The following is a 20,774-nucleotide window of genomic DNA, read 5'->3' on the forward strand; positions in this document are numbered from 1 at the left end:
CTTGCGAAAGGCCGGAAGGGGCGGGGAGCGGTGCGACACTGGAAAAGTTGTTTTAAGGAACGCGTTGCGGCTAGCAGGGTACGCAAGTGACGCCAATCACACAACCACAGAGACTTCTGGCTCTTTGTGCTGGAGCCCGCGGGCAGAGGATTTTGTTCCCATTGGTTTAGTCATTAGTACATTTGACAGTGCGATGTTGGGAAAGGCATTTATATTCGTTAAGGAATATCTGTTCGGTGACATTCAGAATACCAGGCTGCGGGCCAGTGGTGACCTAGATTTTCTAATCCGTTAAATGGTGCCCGGTGCCCGGTGAGTGCTCGCCCACCCCTGTCCGAGCCCTGCACCTCACCGCGGTGCAATCATGCTCACCGCTTAGCACAGCAGATAAAAGGCGCCACAATGACGATAAGGACCCCTTGTGGAAACTTTGCCCATATGTTTTTATGGGTAAACTACCTCAGAAAGTTTCCTGAGACAAATGTGCACTACCTGGTGATATTCCCAAAGACCTTGTCTCCAGAGACGTCACCAACGCAAACTGCCACCTTTGCACATGACATTTTCTAATGGATAAAGAGGTCACCTTAACTGGGCTCAGGGGAGAAGGCCTTTCTCTCCCTTTCTTTCACAGGCCACTTGAAAATGTCTACATTGAGAAGGTTTTCCACCTCCTGATGCTTTCCGTGCACCCAGACAAAGCGATTCCAGTTCAGTCCACACCCTTCCAGCCTGGGCTGGCTAAATAGACACAGTTTTGTTGTTGTTCACATCTTTGCTCTATATCGAAGTGCAAAGTCCTTAATGAATATGTGTTTGGTGACGTTCAGTGTGCCAGGCTGCAGCCCAGTGGTGACCTAGATTTTCTAATCTGTTAAATGGTTCTCAGTGCCCATTTGATCTCACTTGAACTTCTCCACGTGATGAACCAGCCTGATTCTATTTTAAGCTGTAAGTGTTCCTTTCAGGTGGGAAGGTGTGGAACCCCAAGAACCACACAGCTCTTAGCAGAGAGAGTATCCCAATGGAAGGATAGACATGGGAACCTAGCAACCACCCAGCTCTGAGGTGGGACAGTGTCCCAATGGAAGAGCATCCTGAGACACAGGAGCCCAGAAACCACATAGCTCCGAGAGGAAGCCTCCTCAGCAAGAGACATCGCAGCTCCCAGGCGAGGGGATCCCCAGCTGAGCTCAGGAGCCTCAGCCCCACTCCACTTCTCTTCCTTGCTTCTTGGCTTCTTCTGATGCTAAAACGCATCATGGCAGGCATCAAATCTCATGAAAGATATTTACTGGAGGGTCCAGGGAGAGGGCGGTCAAATCCAGGAGTGGCTGCCTCTGCTTCCAGGAGCAGACAGCAAGGCTGTGAACAAAGAGCGGGGCTTATGTAGGATTTCTTAGGGCAGAGATTTCCAGGTTGAGGATTGGTGGGATTTCAAGTCCTGAGCTTGGGGAGCTTAGCGATTGGTGAGTTTTCCTATTGTTGGAGTTTCATGCTCAGGAATTGGTGGGGTTTTGTGGGAAGCTCAGAGATTGGTGGGGTTTTCTGCTCAGTGATTGGTGGCATTTTTTTACCCCTTTTCCCCTGCATTGGGTCCATGGCTGAGGCAACATCACTGCTGAGCTGCTTGGGGAGGCTAGGAGGAGGTGTCGCCACTGTGGATAGCTCCTGCATTGGTATTTCATGAAGGGGGTAGGCTGAGTCAGGAAAGAAAGGCCACCACCATGGACAGCTCCAATGACTGTCTTAGGCACATCCCTTAGAAACTACTGAAGCCATCTTGTTAAAAGGTCAAAGAAAGTTCATTCCTGTTTTCTGCAAAACTTGGATTTGACCCTGTCTTGACCCTTTGCTGGAATTTTTCCACACCCTATACCTAGACCGCCACCCTGATAATATAAGATGGTCTGCCAAATAATTTTGAGATGTTCTGCCAAGTTCCTATGTAACCAAAAATCCTTGGAATCCCCTACCTTTGAAGTTTTAGGGCTATTTAAAAAAACAAAACAAAACCATTTTTCCTATGTTCAGAGCTGATCTCTCAACCCACTCTTTAGGAAGACAGCCTTGACTGACAGAAAATAGAGCTTGCTTAATTCGACCAGAAATTTTGAGTTGGTGGTGTTTACTTTTGTTAGGTAGGATTAACACATATTTCAGAAATGGGGTGTTCATTTCTCCATTATACATGGAAGGCAAAGAGCATGTTACAGTAAGAAACATCAAGAGTGCTAAAGAAAAATTGCCAAAAGACCTCTTAAGACAGGAAGGAAAGGTATCCAAGAAGGAACTACCCACTGCAACAGCTAAAGATTTTCATGGTAGGGAGCACTTACTATGTGTGAGACCTGGGTTCCGCCCTCATACCACCATGACAATGGTGTTGCAGTAGGGGAGAGAGGGCACACTCAAATCCTGACAAAGCTAGGACAGGGGAGATGTGTAGCCCAGAAGCGGGAATGGAGTCCATGCATAGAAAACGCCCAAGTGATTTAGACTGCAAAAATATGCTCTGAGACATGTTTTTCCTGTTGTCATCAACCCATTCCTTCACGCTTTACTTTAGACTTTTTGATATTTTGCTTTGGGGAGTTAAGTCTTTAGCCTTGTTCCCTAAACAAACTTTAATTTTATGTGTGTTCTGAGGTAGGTAATTTGTCATTTTTTTTTCTATTTAGAAGCCCAATTCTCCCACAGTCCACTACCTCCCTGCTGGTTTGTTCTGACCCCTCCTGTGCAGTGTACCTGATCTACTCCTAGTCTCAATGTCTGTCCTTACAGCTTTCTACTCTGTTCTCGTCTGTCCCTACAAAAATACCTGTCTGTGCTCCTCCTCCTCTTCTTCCTCCTTCTCTTCCTCCTCCTCCTTCTCTTCCTCCTTCTCCTTCTCTTCCTCCTCCTCCTTCACCTCCTCCTCCTACTCCTTTTAAAAACAAACTGGTTATTGATGTGTGAGTTTCACAGCATGCACACTCAATGCCACTTATCTCCGTATCTGTTCCTCTGCCCTAGCAAACTTCCCCTCAAAAAGAAACAAAAAATGAAAATAGAAAAGACATTTTGCCAGAAAAATTGCAGTGTGTCACGGTGTGTGTCACACTGTACACCCTTTTGAACACACATCTTTACTAGCAAATGTCGCTGAGGTTCAAGGCCTCTGGCTTCTCCTACACTGTCACTACCGGATCCTCACCCAATCTCCTCAGATATCCTGTTGTTGTCCGGTATCGTGGACATCTTGCTGCTTTGGTTCTGTAAGACCAGCCCCTTCCCAGATGGAGGTGGGTCAACTCAAAGCCCTGGATCTAGGCCTGGGTGACAGTGGAGTTGATCAGCCCACCAGCTCTCCTGCATCTGCACTGCCAGGGCCAGCTCTCCTGTTTTGCCCAGGTGAGGGACAGGGCCAGCAGTCAGGAGAGCTATCCCACATCCACACCACCAGGGCTAGGGCTAGGTCTCCAGCACTGTTCTTTGTAAAGTGTAATCAGATCTACTGAGATGCTCTAGTTTCCCAAACATGCGCTTCAGCATGTTTTGACAAATTATCTGTATAATCACTGCAGTCAAGACACGGACATGGTATTTTCCAGATAACTCCCCACCATATCCCCCAAGTAACTGGGAATCTCGGTATTAAGGATTATTAAGGTGAAAATTTTCTAGTCTCTTTCTCTTCCCTTTCCCTTTTCCAGCTCCCAAAGTGCTGGGATTAAAGGTATGCACCACCATGCCCAGCTTCTGGTCTCTTGTGCAGCTGGAACTATATGGTGTTGCTATGGGGTGGATACTTGTGCCTCTCTCCAGCAACCATTCTTATTTTGAAATTGTTAACTATTAGATGATAAGGCCTTTGGGAGGTGATCCTCTTGAAAATATAATTTTTGAGTGCATTTAATGCCCTTTGTAAAGAGACCTGGAAAGCTTAGCTTGTTCTTCACCACAAGAAACATGTTAGAAGTCACTGTTTATAAAGGAGAAATCGGGACCCTCCCTGGACTCTGCTAGCTAATATGTTAAAATAATGCAACGGTAGCTGCCAGGGTTCGACTGGCCAGGCACTTGGGTCCCAGTTCCGGGTCACAGCCTCTGTGAAGCATGAGCTTCTCTTACTCCATTGATTCAGCTTTGATGCTGGAACTCAGACTGTCCTGGAGCTGGTGCTAGTGCCTGCCCATGGTGCTCTCTTGGGAGACTTGGAGTGGGGCAGAGCTCGGGGAGACAAAGTCTATTTGCTGAATTGATCGTGCAGACAAAGGGCAAGGTTGATGCCTTGGGGTCACAACTGGAGACACAAGAGAATGCACAGTGGCCACGCTCTCCTGGCTGAGAAGACATGGGTGGAGAAGTGAGGAGCTTGCACCCCAAAATGTGTCATACCTTTGTCGGGAGCAGAGCTCTGAGCCTCCCAGAGAGAGCAAGACCTGAACTGCTGTCATGGCCTTTTATCTTGAATGTGGGGCAACACTGAGGTACCCCAGCGCCTGCATTGGCACTTCCTTTCCCCATGAATGGCCAGACAAAAAGTGACAAACACCCTAGGGTGTCTCCTTTCCTTTGTTTCCACAGCCTTCTTTCAGAGAGCTCGAGGACAAAAACCAAACTTAAAATGTTCTAAAGTTTTGGTTTCCACTGTGTGTGTGAGAGGGAGGGGGTAGGGATAGGGGAAGACTTCCCCCAGGGAACACCTCAAAATAACTGGATACATTTATAGCTATCCTAACTAGAAGCAAGGAAACGGAGCCTGCTGTTGTCTTGTGGGTAGAGTCAGATGTTGCTAAGTTTCCAGGAACTCACAGACTACATACTCCCCAGAGTCCTAAAATCCATCCAATTACCTCAGGCAAACTTTGTTCCTTCAAGGCAAGAAAACCCAGCTGAGATTCTCAAAGGCCTCATTTGGCCCCAGAACTCTTAGGATCTGGATCTGGTTTAAAATGTAGAGTCTGGGCCAGCAGATGATTTAGTGGGTAGACACTTGCTGTCAAACTTGACGACCTGAGCTGCTTGTGCTTGATCAGGTATAAGATAGCCAACTCCTGAAATGTAACCTCTGACCTCCACATGCACACTGTGGTACACATGGGTAAACGCACACACACACACACACACACACACACACACACACACACATTTTTTCACAGAGTGCCATGCTTTGGAATATACATACATTGTGCAATGGCTAACCTAAGCTAGCTAATAAATATATCATCATGCAAACATTCTGTTGAGGTGAGACTGCTTCAAATCTACAAGCACCAATTTTCTAGTAATCAATGTGTTGCTAATAACTAGTTGCCATGTTTACACAAGACGTCTTGATTATGCTATTTTTGTCTTACTGGAATACTGCATTTTCCCCCAACGTCTCCCCAGGGAGAGACTCGTTAGCCAGAGTGTGGCCTGGATTCACACAGGTCATCTGCTCTCACTTTTCTGATGTCACAAGTTGAACGGAGCCTCTGCCAACTGACCATCTTCCCAGAAACCCAGAGTTTCATAAACAGTGGAGTCAGTCCGGCAGGGAGCCTCCAGAGGCAGCCACACCCACAGGGACTCACATTCAGCCTCTCACAGTTCCAGAATTTTCAACAATGGGGGTGGGGGGCATGAAAATCATCTGGAAGTCACATGTTACAGCTTTGGGGGGAACAAAAACAGCCCCTACTCTACCTAGTGAGAAACTGGGCCCATGGGTGTCCCTGCCAACAGTTGGACTGTACCAGTTCTGTGATGCTGAAGCAATGTCACAGGAAGTTGTAAGGAGGCCTGGAACAAGGGCAATAATGCTTCAGCCTCTTAGCTCCCTCCTTTTGGTCTCCCAAGCAGTATCAGATCTTTAGGGACTGCTCAGTGATCATCAGCCATCGCTGTAGTTAAACATGGATGTTTCGTGCAGGTGTGGTATGGGTTGAAAACCACCACTGCTTCCGCCCAAAGCCATTGATAAAGCCCGGATCTTGGATATCAGCAGCCCCACCAAGCATTTCACAGATTGGACTATCTTTCTGGAGACGTGTGCCCTCTGCTGGCTATGTGAGGCTTAAACTTGCTCGGGCCACATCTGTATTTCTCAAAGGACTTTCAGATAGGTATGATTGATGGTCTCTACTCCAACCTCCCATTTTGGCCCTGCCATAGCTCAGAAGAACTACCGTATCCTACACCATGGCCCCTTTGTGAATATCTTCAGTTTTCGGACATTCTGTGAGCCTCTGATGACCTCTACCTCCCCCATAGGGAGCAGAAACAGGACAGCTTTAGCACAGCCCCTCGCAAGCCCAAGGCCAAGTCCTGTGGACCACTCCTTTGAAATCTCCTGTCCTCAGGCCTGAGCTGACCTGATTCCTTCTGTTCCCCTCCTTCCCTCAGGCAGGAAGCTGGGTAGGCAGATCTCAGCCTCAGATCTTCAGCTATAAGGAAGGCTATTTTGGGGGATGCGGGGCCTACTTTTCTGCACAAACCTGGAGCCATGCTGCATGTTGTCTTTCAGGGCAGAAGCAAGGTGGTCAAAGTCCATGTGAACAAGCCCTAATCCTTAGGCTCCTGCTGGCTTCTGTGTCAGCATCCCTGACACTTACTAAAAACAGCTCACAGCAGCAAATCCCTCCTGTTCTTGCAGAACAGATCCATTTCCCCATTATCCTAGTAACTTTAATTCTACTACCTTTGCTGGGTAGAGGAGAAGTTGAAACCTTATTAAAAATAGGTTGCAAAACATTTGTGCTTACAACCCTGTCTCACAAAACGAGGTCCAGCGATGCCCTCAGTGGCAGAGTACTTGCCAAATGTGCACAAGATTAGGTTTTATGCCCAGCACCACATCCGCAAATGACAATTCTCTCAATGTCCGCATTATCCCACGTTGAGCTCAACAACACTATATAAAGTGAACAATGCCTGTCTTTAGTGAACAACACTGAGGCAGAACAAACCAAACCAAAGCGCGGAGCCCACCTCCCACTGTCCGTGGGGTCATGTTTATACTCCTCCATCAAATGTCCTTTCATGTGTCTGCTCTATCCAAACATCCTTCCACCTGTGTCTGCCTCAGGGAAAGTCTTTCATGAGTTTGCTTTAGCAAGACATCCTTTCACCCGTGTGCCCCAGCAAAATGTCATTTGGCATAACTTTCCATAGAACTAGAAGTTTCTACTTCATATCCCCTTTTTGTTTAAGAATTGTTCTTTTCTCTGTCCTTAACAATCTGCACACAATGGAAATACTTGTAAGAATCATCACATTTCAATAAATGGCATATGTACAATCTAACAAAACAACCTTAAATTTCAATAAATATCCATTCAATACTCCAAACAAAACAATTTCAAATTTCTGTCAATATATAATAATTCAAACAAAAACTTAAATTTCCATCAATATACAATTTCTGTAGTAAATATTAAAAAACAAAAACAAAAACAAAATAACTCCTAAACCTTTTATTCCTGCGCTAAGCCGGCACCTGTGGGCTGCATGGCACTGCAGCCCGGTACTTTTATCTCTCTCTTGTCGCCCGTGGGGCCGCATGGCACTGTGGGGCACCTCTATCTCAGCGATTCCATGCTGCCCCCAAGGTACTCTCTAACCCGGGCAGTCCGCAGCCGTTCCACGGTGGCACCTTGCCATGCTGCTTTCACTCACAGTCCCCTTGGCGGGTTGTTACCACGCCAGGCATTCACATCCCAATTCTGTGGCAGGCTTGGTGTGTCCCACCACACCTTCCCCTGATCTCAATTAAGTTGCCACATGAAAGAACGTACCACACAATAACCTTTGACCCAATTAATAAGATGTAATTTGCCCATCTAGATAGCACAAAATCCTGTACACACCCATTAATTTGTATCACTATACAATAATGAAACAAAATACCTGAAATGTCTAATATACAATAATTCAAACAAAATGACTTTAAATTTTTATCAGTCCCTGATCATAAGCAATAATAACCTTCCATCCTAGATGATGACAATAATAACACATCAAATGACCAAACCTACCCACCCCACCTAAGGGACCAGGGCAACGATCTATCTAGATGGGCAAATTAACAATGCATTTATTTAGTCTGTCCCTGGGGGGTTTTACTGTCCCTTTTTGTTTAATAAGCGTCTCCTTTAAGGCACAATTGGCTCTTTCTATAACTGCTCATTCTGTGGGATTATGTGGTATACCAGTAACATATATTGTAATATTCAAAGAACTGTTGCATCTTATTGGATACATATGCAGGAGCATTATCAGGTTTTAATTTGTGCAGGTGTCCCCATAATCATCATTACTTCTAATAAGTGTGTAATTATACAATCAGCCCTTTTAGAACTTGAGGCAGTTGCCCATTGAAACCCTGAGTATGTATCAGTGGTATGGTGGACATGTCTTTGTTTTCCAAATTCTGCAAAATGGAAAACATCCGTCTGTCAGATGTCATTTCTTTGGTTGCCCCTATGATTACTATCAACAGGTAATGGAATTTGATTGTACAGAGAACATGTAGGACATTTTATTATTTCTTTGGCTTGTTGTCAAATGATGGAATTTTTTTTCTTTAAACCTTTCCCGTTAACATGGTGTTTTCCATGAAATTTTGAGGCTTCTAACACATTTCCTATTAGTAATTTGTCAATTTCATCATTTCCTTGAGCTAATGGACCAGGCAAACCTGTAGGAGACCAATTATGTGTAATATATAATGGGTAATTTCTACTTCTTATGGCCTGTTGCAATTGTATAAATAACAAGGTTAATTTGGAGTTATCAGGTACAAATTCAGCATACTCTATATGCAAAATGACAGGGAATCAGTAATTACTTTAAGAGGTTAGGGAAATCTAATAATACCATAAGGATAGCATACAATTCTGACTTTTGAACCAATGTATACAGACTTTTGATCACTTTGCTAATTTTATCTGGCTTATAACTTGCCATTCCCATTTTGTTTGCATCAGTATAAAAATTTGGTACCTCTTTTTTTTTTTTTTTTTTTTTTTTTGGTTCTTTTTTTTTCCGGAGCTGGGGACCGAACCCAGAGCCTTGCGCTTTCTAGGCAAGCACTCTACCACTGAGCTAAATCCCCAACCCCATTTGGTACCTCTTGAATTGGTGTTTTTTTTACTCTACATGGAAGAATACAATTGGGTCTTTTAAAAATTGTATACATTTGCTTTTTGGATATTTTTAAATTTCACCCAAGTAGTTACTACAAGTTTTTGCCAATCCTCGTGGATCACCCATAAATGACATAATTTCAGCATTTGGTATTACAAATTCAGCTGGATATATTCCTGACAATGATGTAGTTGTATTCTACCTTTGATAATTCAGAAATCTTGTCTATATATGTCTTCAATTTTTTTTAACTTTATGAGCTAAGAAAATGCATTCCATAATACTATCTTCCCTTTTCATAATGAGTCCAGTGGGAAAATGAGTTGAGGGTAAAATGACCAGAATACACTCAAGTTTAGGCTCAGTTCTATCCACATATGCTCTTGCAATCTTTGTTCTACAAGAGTCAATGCTTCAACTGTTGGACATCTTGGACCATTTAAATTGGAATCTCCCTGCAATATTTTAAACAAGTTACTTAACTCATATGTACTTAATCCAATTGTAGGCCTTAGCCAATTAATATCTCCCATGAATATTTGAAAGTTGTTAAGTGTAGGCAATTGGTCCCTATAGATCTGTACCTTTTGTGGTCAAATTGTTTGTAGATTGATTTTATACCCCAGATAACTAAGTGAATCACCTCCTCTTCGTATTTTTTTCTGGAGCAATCTGTAACCCCCAATATTGTAAAAAAAATTGTTGTTACCATAAACATATACTCTAAAACATCTTTATCAGAATCAGCCAACAGAATGCCATCCATATAATGACAAATGATAGCGCAAGGGAATTGCTTATAAATAATTTCTAATGGTTGTTGCTCAAAATACTGACATAAAGTTGGACTATTTAATATTCCCTGCAGAATTACTTTCCACTGGTATCTCTTTAGAGGACGACAATTATTCAAAGTAGGTGCTATGAAAGCAAGCCTTTCCCTATCTTTCTCATGCAAGGATATTGAGAAAAAGCAGTCTTTCAAGTTTATTATTATAGGCGATGATTTTGGTAATAAAGAAGGTAAAGGAAGCCCAGGCTGTAAAGGACCCATTGGCTAAATTACCTCATTAACTACTGAAATTCATTGTCACCCTCCGTGTACCTGACCTCATTACAACAAAGGGGAACCCGAGGCCGTGGAGCCTCCAGCTGTTCTTGTACCCGTTGTTCAAGTGCTTGAACTTCTTCTTTTGTTATGGGCCACTGCTCTTGCCACAGAGGTTAGTCTGATAACCATTTTAGGGGCAAGGCTGTTAGTATGTCAGCAGAGGCCCCTTTTATAAATTTGGAAGTTCAATCCCTGTGACATCCTGTTCTTTGACCACGGGCACAGCTTGTGATAGTGCTCTATCACCTTCCTCAGGTGTAACTACCATATCACATCATTTCCTCATTTGCTATCCCTGGAATTGCAGGAATATTAACTTGAGTACCCTGTTGTAAATGATCCTTTCCCCATAAATTTATGGGTATGTCAGCCACATAAGGTCTCAACTCTCCTGTTTGCCCTTCTGGTCCCACACAGGTAATCCACTGGACACTTTGCCTTGTTTGTGATAATTTAAGCAATTGTGTGTAAACCTTCTGAAGTGACCAATCTGGATTCTAAGACTTTTGGGAAAATATACCTATAATCTGTGTTCACACCATTCATTTGTACCATGAGTTTGGATCACTGACCATTGTTTGCCAGAACACACACTTCCCAGGGCTCCCAAAAGCCCCTGTTCATTGCCCTTGATGTAAGGAAATAACAATTGAGCTACTCTATCCCCTTCTTCAATGTGCATCTCCTTTTTCACATTTGCCATGATTTTTATTTCTTCCTTGCTATCCCCATCTACTACACCTAGAAGCACAATAATTCCTTGAGAAGTGAATCCACTTCTTCCCAAGATTATTCCCACAGTCCCTGAAAGTAAGGGACCATACACACCAGTGGTTAACTTATAATGTTCAACTTTGCAGGGTAATGTAAGAGGAGTATCTGTGACCAGATCCAAAATTGAACTTCCTTCTATAGCATGTGTAAGATCAGAAATACTTCATTTTCTTGCCTGCTTGGGACCTCCTGAATGACCAAAGGAAACAGCTTGTATTATTTGCTGCAGGGCCTTGAGTTGACAGGCCCCTTGGAGTCTCTTAGATTGGCAGTCCTTTGTCTGATGTTTGCCCTTTCCACAATGACTGCAATAGCCTGGAAGCCTTTGTAGCCATAGTAACGTGAACCTGCATGTTCTCCTCTAAGATTACCATATTCCCTTGAATCAATGTATTTCTTATTTTGAACTGTGAATCTGTTAGCCTTACAATTTCTTTGGAAATGACCAAGTTGACCACAATTAAAACATCGAGCATTTCTATTTCTGATATTCCTAGCCACAATTTGCCCTGTGATATTTGCATTATTCGCCTGGAACCCAATACCAGTTGTTTCTCTTATCTATGGAGGCTCCGTGTGCTTTCAGTGGTCTGATTGCTCTTATGTCAGGGTTTTCATCCTCAAAGGTCAATATTTCTATCAATGACTGGTTTCAGGGTTCTGATATAGTTCTATTTACAGCTGAACTCAACCTCTAAGAATTATGTTAAAGCTTCTCCAAAATCCTGTCTTATTTTAGTAAATGAGGTCGATTTTTCCCCAGGATCCTCAACCAAATCCCAAGCTCTTTAAGTGGGAACATGACATTATTCAATTACGCCATCGTCAGATCTGATTTATTCTTGTAAGTCCACATAACACTCTTCACCAAGCAGCTGGTCTTTAGTAACATTTATCCCCCCTTGCTAAATTATATTGTGCTAGTTTTGTGGCTTCACACCTCCATGACAACCATTGTAATTGTTGAGCAGCTTCTAGAACAGCTGATACCAATCCCTTCCAATCTTGAGGGATCGCCCTATGCTGTGTAGACCAGTTATTTAGCATTGCTTTGACAAAGGAAGAATGTAGGCCAACAATAGATTCTTTAAGATGCTTTAAACAGAGCATTTCTACCGGTTGCTAGGTCAATTCATTATAGGGGGGATGCCATCATTAGCGGGCATATGCTGCACAAAGACTGGGAAGGCTGAAGGTGCCTGTGTAGGCCCAGGCAAATCCTCTGGTGGTTCACTTGGTTGCACATTAACCCTTTGTACCCTGTGGCACCTCCTGTTCTTCCCGGCTCCTTGTCTCAACTGAGGTGCTTTGGGCACCTGGTACTTTACCTTCCAGCCAATTTTCTTTCTCATTTTCATTGTGTGGTACATTTCCCAGGCTCATCCCAAGCCTGAATGTTATTTTCCCCCTTGATCTTTTTGCTTTGCAAGCATTTTGACTTCTAGTCACAAACTCTCTCCATGTATAACCACTCTGAAATCCTTTCTAACAGAAGAGAACTGAGTGAACTTTCTGAGTTTTCAGCTTGCCCTCCAAACTTTTTCAGAAGAGTAGATGTGAACACTACAAAGCAAAACCAGAAAACCCCCTCTGGGAAAAGAGTAGGAGAGCACCCAGCAGCAGTAGCTGCCATTTTTGCCAATTTCCTTAAGAAACGTTGCTAACCCCTCATAATCTGCGGGTTCTTCTACCACATTAGAAGCAGCTGCCCATTATGCCTAAGCCATGTTGGGCACCACCTGTAGACGCAAATACTTGCAACCTACTTTTAATAAGGGCTCAGCCTCTCCTCTAGCCCACCACCAGCAGAGGTAGTGGAAGAGAAAAGGTATTAGGATATGGGGAGGTGGACCTGTTCAGCGATAGTTCTTTAGGGCGAGCTCGATCTTGGGCAGCAGTTCAGTCCCATAGCAAACATGACTTAGCAGCTGCAGAGCAGTCATCTTGGCACGCAGACACTAGGCACGAACCATCAGCTACAGCCCAGTCCTTTCAGCAAGAAGACACCAGGCAGCTGTAGTTCAATCCACCAGGCTCACCAACCAGCCTGAGGTGAGGCCGCAGAAGCAACAAGCTGCCACAGGAACCTCACAAGCAGTTCTTGGGCAAGTTTCTCTCAATGTCGGAGTTATCACAAGCTGAGCTCAACAACTCCATGTATAGGCAAACCAGTACATGTGTCTTTGGTGAAGAACAGAGAGGCAAAGCAAAGCAAAGCTCAGAGCCCATCTCCCACTGTCTGTGGGGTCACATTCACACTCCTTCATCAGGCGTCCTTTCACGTGTCTGCTCTATCCAAACACCCTTTCACCCGTGTCTGCTTCAGGGAGTCTTTCATGAGTTTGCTTTAGCAAGATATCCTTTCACCTGTGTGCCCCAGCAAAATGTCATTTGGCATAACTGACTTTCCAAAGAACTAGAAGTTTCCACTTCACAGGGTTTAAGTAGTCCAGACTGGCCATGCAGTCATTATCCTTATGACTCTGTCTCCTGAGTGCTGGGATTATAGGTGTGTACTGCCACTTACCTCGCCCTCTGTAATCCTGACCGTTCTTTTTCCTAATTTGATTTGATCCCCTGATCACACCTCTCCTGACTCCCTTATTCTCTCTGAAATGTTCTCTCCCTACCTTAAAGATGTGATTGGAGTTCAGTCTTCTCTAGAGAGGTTGCTAAATTAAATCTATGTAGTAGCTTTAACGACCAGTCTTCTCCCTATATTTTTAGTGCCTGTGTGCATGTGGGGGAGGGGTACATGCACGAGTGTGCACCCGTGTGTGTGTGTGTGTGTGTGTGTGTGTGTGTGTGTGTGTGTGTGTGTGTGTGTGTGTGTGTGATAGTGGGCATGTGAGGATCAGAGGACAACTTGCAAAACATGGTTCTTCCATTGCATAGGTTCTGGAGATCAGACTTCACAGCAAGTGACTTTATTCACCAAGCCATTTATTTCACAGGGCAACTTTTGTGTAGTTTTGATGAAGCCCCTGCTATTCCCGCATATTCCTACCTTGAGTGAGAAGGGAACGGCCCTGAGAGAACATAAATCTTGGCAAAGGTGTAGGGGACCTAATCTTACCAGAGGGCGAGTAAGCATGTATGTACTCTCAGTCCTTCTCCTGGCCCTGCTGTGTTAGTCTATGACTAGTAAGGGCCTGAATTACCCTTAGTGTGTAGCTAGCCATGTAGTTTAAATAAATTCTCTGCTTGAGATCTTATAGCTTTCTCCAAGCTCACACATAGCTAGAGGCCAGAGGGACTCCTAAACAGCTTGTCCTGTGCCTGGCACCTATGTTCTCCATCCCAGCAAAACCGAGTGCCTGGGTCAAAGCCTTCATCTCTCTCCACAGCTCTCCAACCTCTCTGTGAAGGGCTTGAGCGTGCTGCGCACGGTGTGAACCATTAGGAGCAGTGTCTTTGTTTCTGTGGCTGTCTCCTAACATGGCCAGGCGTTCTGTCTCTGCAGCTCTCAATAGAAACAATGGATGCACAGCAGAAAGGGAACTAGGCAGGAGAAAGCCTCAGAAAGTGAGCTGCTGCCAGGCCCGAGCAGACCAAAGGCTACACAGGGAGTATTTCCTCAGTCTCCACCCTCCCAGAACAGAGGCTGGTGCCAGGGAGCTCAGTGACATTCGGTCACAGACACATACATCTGGTAGCACCCAAAGGACTGCGGTCAAGCCAGCACCAAGAAGTTCCAAATCCAGAACAACTGGAAGGAGAAAGCAGCTATTTGCAGAGAAGCCACCTCTGCCCCCACCCCAGCCAATGAGGATCTCAGGCACCCCAGACCGGAAGCCCTAACAACTGGCATGCAGCAGGCTAGGCCGGGCTGGCTTCCAGTAGGAAGAGCTAAAGAAATGGTCCCTTACACCCAGGATCAGCGAAGGTCAGGGAGCAAAGGTCAGCGGCTGAAGTGTCACTTGAATAAACCTCGGTCTTCCTCCTACTGGGCAGGTATAGACCATGTGCAGGACAGCCAGTAAAGCCAAACTCTCCTCCAGATCTCAAGAAAGTGTGAGGGTCCTCTGTACCAAGTCCCAGAAGAGCAGCCCCTTTTCCTGTCCCCTGAGCCACCAGTAAACTAAAAACATCTGAGCAGAGGGGACAGACAAACCAAAGCCATGTGGCAGCTGGCAAACTGAGCAGAGGCCAGAGTTTGGCTGCAAAATCAATCTTGCATCACCATGATTTATTAGACAGGAATCAGCTTTTCAACACATCATGCTCACCATGCCCCACCCCACAGAAAGGCTTCAGGAGTCAGGGGAGGAAGGGATGGGTTGCCCACAGAGGTCCCAACCGAAGATCTGAGCAACCAGCACACCTAATGCCCAGGAATCTGAGCTTGAGTGTATTCTGCCACTCCCCAAACGACCCCTACAGGGGGAGGAAGACCAAACAAATAGTCAATAGATAATCAAGGCTGGCTTTCCTTCCCCTGGGAACTCAGACAGCCTCGGACTAGAAAACATGGATTGTGCCTTAGGTAGCCCTGGCGACTCAGACAAGAATGCCCTACTTGCCCTCTCTGGAGTCCCCTGGGATGATCCCCCATGGTTTACATTTTCTGTCTCACTGAGCCTGGCACAGAGCCATATGAGCTTAGGGACAGAGGGTCTCAGAAGCCAGGGAGGCATAGCACCCCATAAACATCACCTTTGTCTGTCCCCCAACCTCAACTCCAGATCTCTTCAAGGGTATTGGGACCCAATGAAGAGTGGCAAAAATGGTTGTACCCCAAGTGTACAAGTACTAGGGAGTGAGTGAGCTCATCTACAGAGGGAGAGGAAACTGACTAGAACATTTCAAAGACGCACCACCTCCCTCCCATGCTAAGTGACTTCCCTGCTACTGAGGGCTAAACACGGAGGCTTCAATCCTGACTGTGCCAGGGTTTTGGTGTGACTGCTTCTTTAGGTCACCAGCATCTCTGGAATGTCACATCTAGAAGTGCAAGAAACTAAATGGGTAATCCGCTTCAGGGCTGGAGGAGGCCTGTGACCCTGACCCAATATATCAACACAGTGGAGGCAAGAGTTGAAAAGCTTGGAGTGTTCTGGGCCACATGTCCCTTCTCCACAAAGACTTGGGTCCTTTCTGGGACCAGGCTGAGTCCTGCCTTCTGCTCCCTGGATGAAAACAGATCCCAGCAGGTCCAGCTTCTCAGCCAGGATCTGCTTGGAAGAGAGAGAAGTGCCAAGTGTGGGGATTTGAGCTCAGGTTAGCCCCCACTGTGTCCTGACTGAGCACAGGGTTTTCCCAAAATGGAGGCCCCCTAATGGCTGGGAACACAGGGGAAACTGAAACCAGGTTGGCTCTGGGGATCCCACAGCACGCTGGCACGGAGAGCACAGAACGTCATACTGATGGGTGGGGCCAGTGGGAATGCAGGGTCTCCAGGGACATCAAGGCTGGGTCATCTTTCACAGCAGGGCATCTGAAAAGCACACAGCATTAAGGGTTACCACCGAGACACCCCTTCACCACCCCCACCCCATCTCCTCCCTCCCCGTTCCTTAGAAAACTCCCTCAGCCTACTCCTGTCCCTACCTGTCACCTCCCTCTGTCATTTTGGCCTCTTACTTACATGCTGGGTCTTACACATATTTTACTCCCTCCCACCTGTGGTCTGGCAGTCCTACAGCTGAGCTGTGTGGGGGGGACTCAGGAAGCTGACCGAGGACAGGAGCTACAGGCCCAGTCTCCATCCCTCCTAGGAGCTACCATTGCCTTTCACTCCCCTTGCTAAATAAACTAATTCCTGATCCCCTACATCCCACCATACACCCCTCATTTTACCCTCAAGTCAGTCCTTCCCTTCAGTACCTGGGGCCAGAAGCCAGCCGGTCACTCCCAGTGGTCACTCCCACAGGAAGCGCACGTACCAGATGGTCTCATTCTTCAGCTGTGGCCCAAATAGGGGGTTCAGCTGAGCCAAGATGGCGATGAGCCAGCTGCCAGGGATAGCAGAGTGAGGGGTACTGGACACAGAAGGGACCCATCATACACAACATACCAAGGGAGGACTTGGCTACTCCATCTTTCAAAGAGCATGGCAGGGTCTGTCCTGGTTGGCACAGGGACTTGGTTTAGGATTCGTGGATTTTGATTTTTGATTTTGAGTTTATTTGATTTTCTCTAAATATATAATGTCCCTGAACTGGGGCTGGATTCAGGGTGAGGGTGTCTGTCCTTGGGCACTCCAGCTCTGTCGTGCACTCTGCTGCCCCCTAGTGGTTACATTGGCTGTCTTACAAAGACCCAGCATTTGCTAGCAGTACCAAGCACTGATTTCTGTGTGACTGAGTCTAGAGTGGAGCATGAAAGCCGTGTTTGAACAACCAATCTGGAGGATTCTGGTGCTCAGTCAGGAGCAGATACTACTGAGCTGGTCCACAACTCATGTATCTCACAGCTCAGCTCTGGGCACCACAAAACCGCAACTGTCAACTGAGAGGCAGAATCAGACCCAGTTCCTGAGGAAGGCAATACTCACAAGAGGTAACAGCAGACAGCAGTAGCTACCAGCATGGTGATGATCACCCTGGAACAGCAAAAAAGGAAAAGCAGCCTTGGACCACAGGGCCAGAGAAACAGTTCCCTGTGTCGGCCCTCCTGGCGCTACCTGGGGACCATGCTGAGGTTCACTCTGAGTAAGAATCACAAGGTCATCTACATCCCAACTACATTGCAAATCTCTCCCTTCTCCATCAGCTAACACCTCTCCATCTGCATGCTGGAGAAGGCTTTGTCCACACTCCATTTGTGTCAGCCCACCAGAAGATAGCCTCAAAATTCACCCAGCAACATCAAAGAAAGCAACAGACCACAGTACTGTTGACAGAGGCTGGGTTGTTATAGAAAATGCAACCCACTCAGGAGATCAAAGAGAGAGGCCTACAATACAGCTGAAGAGACAAGAAGGAGCTCACTTGCCCAAAGGCCAGAACGGGCCTCAGATCTCCTGGAGCCATAGTTAAAACTGTTGTGAGTTCCTCCATGTGGGCACCAGATTCTGGTCCTCTAGAAGCAGAACCAGAACGTGCTTTGTCCAGCGATCTCTCCAGCCACCTTCCGATTTGTACGAATAAAGGCAATGCCCACCTGTCTATGCCTCCAGTGTAGGCTAAATCTAATCCATGGCAGAGCCTAAGCACTTCAAGGTGGTGCTGAACAGATTAGTGGCCAAAGGCCTTTAACATCACAAGGCTGTGCAGTGGTCAGTGCCGAGACAATGGGCAAAGGCAAAGTGTGAGGGCTTCATGACTTGAAAGACTAACAGAAGGACTGGTAAACGGTGCAGAAATCTGCTAGGAGCCTTCAAAAAATGAAGGCAGCTAAAATCCTCCAGTATACACAACATGCCCAGAACATTGCTTAGAGCAATCCTCACACCAGTCTTACAAAGCAGGTGTTGCCATCTCCCCTATTTTCCTCAGTGAAAAAACTGAGGCCTGGCATTTGCCCAATGTCACACAAGAATGGCAAGATTAGTGCCCATATGCAGCCTTTACCGACTGCACGGGTGTGGGTGACCTTTAACCATCTGCTTGCCCTGACTTTTGAATCTATCCGTTCACCCAGTCCTAGCCTGTTTCCTGGCTACCCCAGCCCAGGTGCAGAGATCTGGAAGAAGTCATGTAGGGGCGTTTTCTGTGAGGGCATGAATTGCAGTGTAGCAAGCAGGGGTGCCCAGGGTGAATGGGCGAACCCAGCTAGGGGACAGGGAAGCGTCTGCAGGGAATCGAGGCCTGTTTGCCTTTCTTACCCGCGGTTGGGTCCTTTGGGCACGAACCAGGGCCCAGCGATGCCGATGAGGCCCCAGAATGTGGTGAAGATGATGACAGGAAGGGCAAAGGAATGGGCTGTCATGGCTGGGTGCACGATGCTCAGATGGGGTACCGGATCGAACGGAGGACTCTCTAAGCAGGTGCACGTCCGGGCAGAGGGCGGTGAGCATGCGCAACGGGATCCCAGTCGGGGAGGCCCTGGACCAAGAGAATCAGCTGCGCTCGCGCGTCTCTGAACCCTGTCCGCTGGGAACGCAGCCTATTCACCAGCTGTCACTCAGAAACAAGGGCGGGACTTCCGGGAACCCTTTCCCTTGATTGGCTGAGTAGGGTTTACTCCGTCGCAGGTGGTTCCAGGATTGGGTTTGTGGCTTTTCTTGGTCACTTGCAGTGCTTGGACAGCACAAGTGCCTGGGGCCAGCGTTGGGAGAGACCCTAGCCAGAGCGGAGGTCTGCGTGGGCACCACAAGGGCTTCGACCAGCGGACTTCGTGAAGCTGAGAGGCCACAAACTTGGCCTGAGCTAAAGCCTCCCCTCAGCGAAGTGAACCTTGCACCCCCTAGCAGTCCTGTGCAGAACTCATTGCTACACTGAACCTTGGGGATGCCCAGCCTCTGGATCAGGCCACTGATAGAGTATTCTTCCTCTTTGATAGGAGTTCAGGCGATCTGGGTGAAACACAGCAAGACTTGGGACACTTGAGGCCAGCCACTCCTGAAGGGCCACAGTCCAGGTGAGAGCTGGATGGGGAAACCAAGTCAGCACAGCAGTCATTCTTGAAAGGAGGTGTGCAGCAGCTGGGGACAGATCTTCACAGAGAACCATCTCTAAGTCCCTATACACCCAGCCTACCTGTGCAAACTTACACGCCACATTTCTGATTATCTGTTTAAAGAAGACACATAAAGGCTTACCTTACATCAAGTCCAGATTGGAAAGACATTGTGGAAGGCCTCTCAGGAAAATTCCACCACAGGGTGACCCAGGCAAATAGTTAGATCAGTTTAGAATCCCAGCCCATAGACTCTGCTACCCACGTTAGGCTGTGCCTTCCACCTCAGTGAACCCAGCAGAGGCATGCACAGAGGCTTCCTAGGTGAGTCTGGATCAAGCTAACAGTTGTGTCACGCTCTGTAGGCAGCGTCATCTCACTGCCCTTACCAGAGCTGCAGGATTTCAGTGTTCTTCACCCCACGTGAGGTCACTTCTGTGCTGCCCAAAGAGGTTTTGCTGGGACTACAGGAGGAAGACGCTGAAGGAAAGTTACTGCTTTGCTACCTCGCCTTCTCACAGAGCTAGATAGCCACATAGCTTTCCTAAGAAAATGCAAGGCCCAACCCAGTGGAGACTGCCTCTGGCTACCTGTTTCTAAACTACCCCCACCTACCTCCTTGGAAGGCCAGGGCGGATTCTCCAGCGCTGCGGTGGGCTGCCTCTCCTGACTTAGCAGCTGCACAGCTGTAGCCCAGAAACAGCCAGGCATGCTGTTGCCTCCAGTGGTGCTTTAGTATCCCGGACACCACACACATGCGGATACGATATGTAGGTCTCCTGGCCAGAGGTTTGGTAGTCTCCCAGCATCTGTGCCACTTTGCTCTGTGCTGCCAGAGCTAGTGGAGGACACCTGACCCAAGCAGAGCTGCAGAGGGCATCCTGAAGCAGTCCACTGGGAAATCTTTTGAGGGGGGTCATGGCTTTGGCACTGCTGGGGACAATGGGTGGCTTTCCCTTGAAAGCCTGGCTATATGTGCAGAACAGCGGTGAGCATGGAACACGTGATTCCAGTTCTCAGGGTGTGCCCTCCATCTTCTCACACCCACGGGTAAAATCGGCTCACTCGGGAGTCAGAGAGGAAGGAAGTACAAAGACAACAATAAAGTCAAGTTCTGCTTTATTCAAATAGCAAAAGTAAAGACTTGAACATGGTTTTTAAACCTAATTTGTACAACCTTAAAACCAGGAGTCCAGAGCATTCCCGAGCAGTC

The 20,774-nt window shown here is 46.8% G+C and overlaps 1 protein-coding gene across 1 annotated transcript; it reads right to left on the reverse strand.

Moving 5' to 3' along the window:
- Window positions 1-15,154: 15,154 nt before the first annotated feature.
- Window positions 15,155-19,674, reverse strand: Atp6v0e2 (ATPase H+ transporting V0 subunit e2). Its single transcript, XM_032906601.1, has 4 exons — window positions 18,768-19,674; window positions 17,496-17,543; window positions 16,826-16,953; window positions 15,155-16,436 (listed from the first exon to the last, which is right to left on the reverse strand). Exons 1-3 carry the CDS (start codon window positions 18,869-18,871, stop codon window positions 16,860-16,862), a joined length of 246 nt encoding a protein of 81 aa, XP_032762492.1. The 5' UTR covers window positions 18,872-19,674; the 3' UTR covers window positions 15,155-16,436; window positions 16,826-16,859.
- Window positions 19,675-20,774: the final 1,100 nt, after the last annotated feature.

Source organism: Rattus rattus, chromosome 6 (genome assembly GCF_011064425.1).
Source record: "Rattus rattus isolate New Zealand chromosome 6, Rrattus_CSIRO_v1, whole genome shotgun sequence".
In the NCBI taxonomy this organism is placed as follows: Eukaryota; Metazoa; Chordata; class Mammalia; order Rodentia; family Muridae; genus Rattus; species Rattus rattus.

Bases quoted from the DNA above. Each gene is read 5' to 3' on its own strand.
- Atp6v0e2 (XM_032906601.1), bottom strand. From the start codon at position 18,871: ATGACAGCCCATTCCTTTGCCCTTCCTGTCATCATCTTCACCACATTC. The intron at 17,544-18,767 runs GTAAGAAAGGCA...TTGCTGTTCCAG, and splicing joins CCCAAAGGACCCAACCGCGG to GGTGATCATCACCATGCTGG. The intron at 16,954-17,495 runs GTGAGTATTGCC...TATCCCTGGCAG, and splicing joins GCTGTCTGCTGTTACCTCTT to CTGGCTCATCGCCATCTTGG.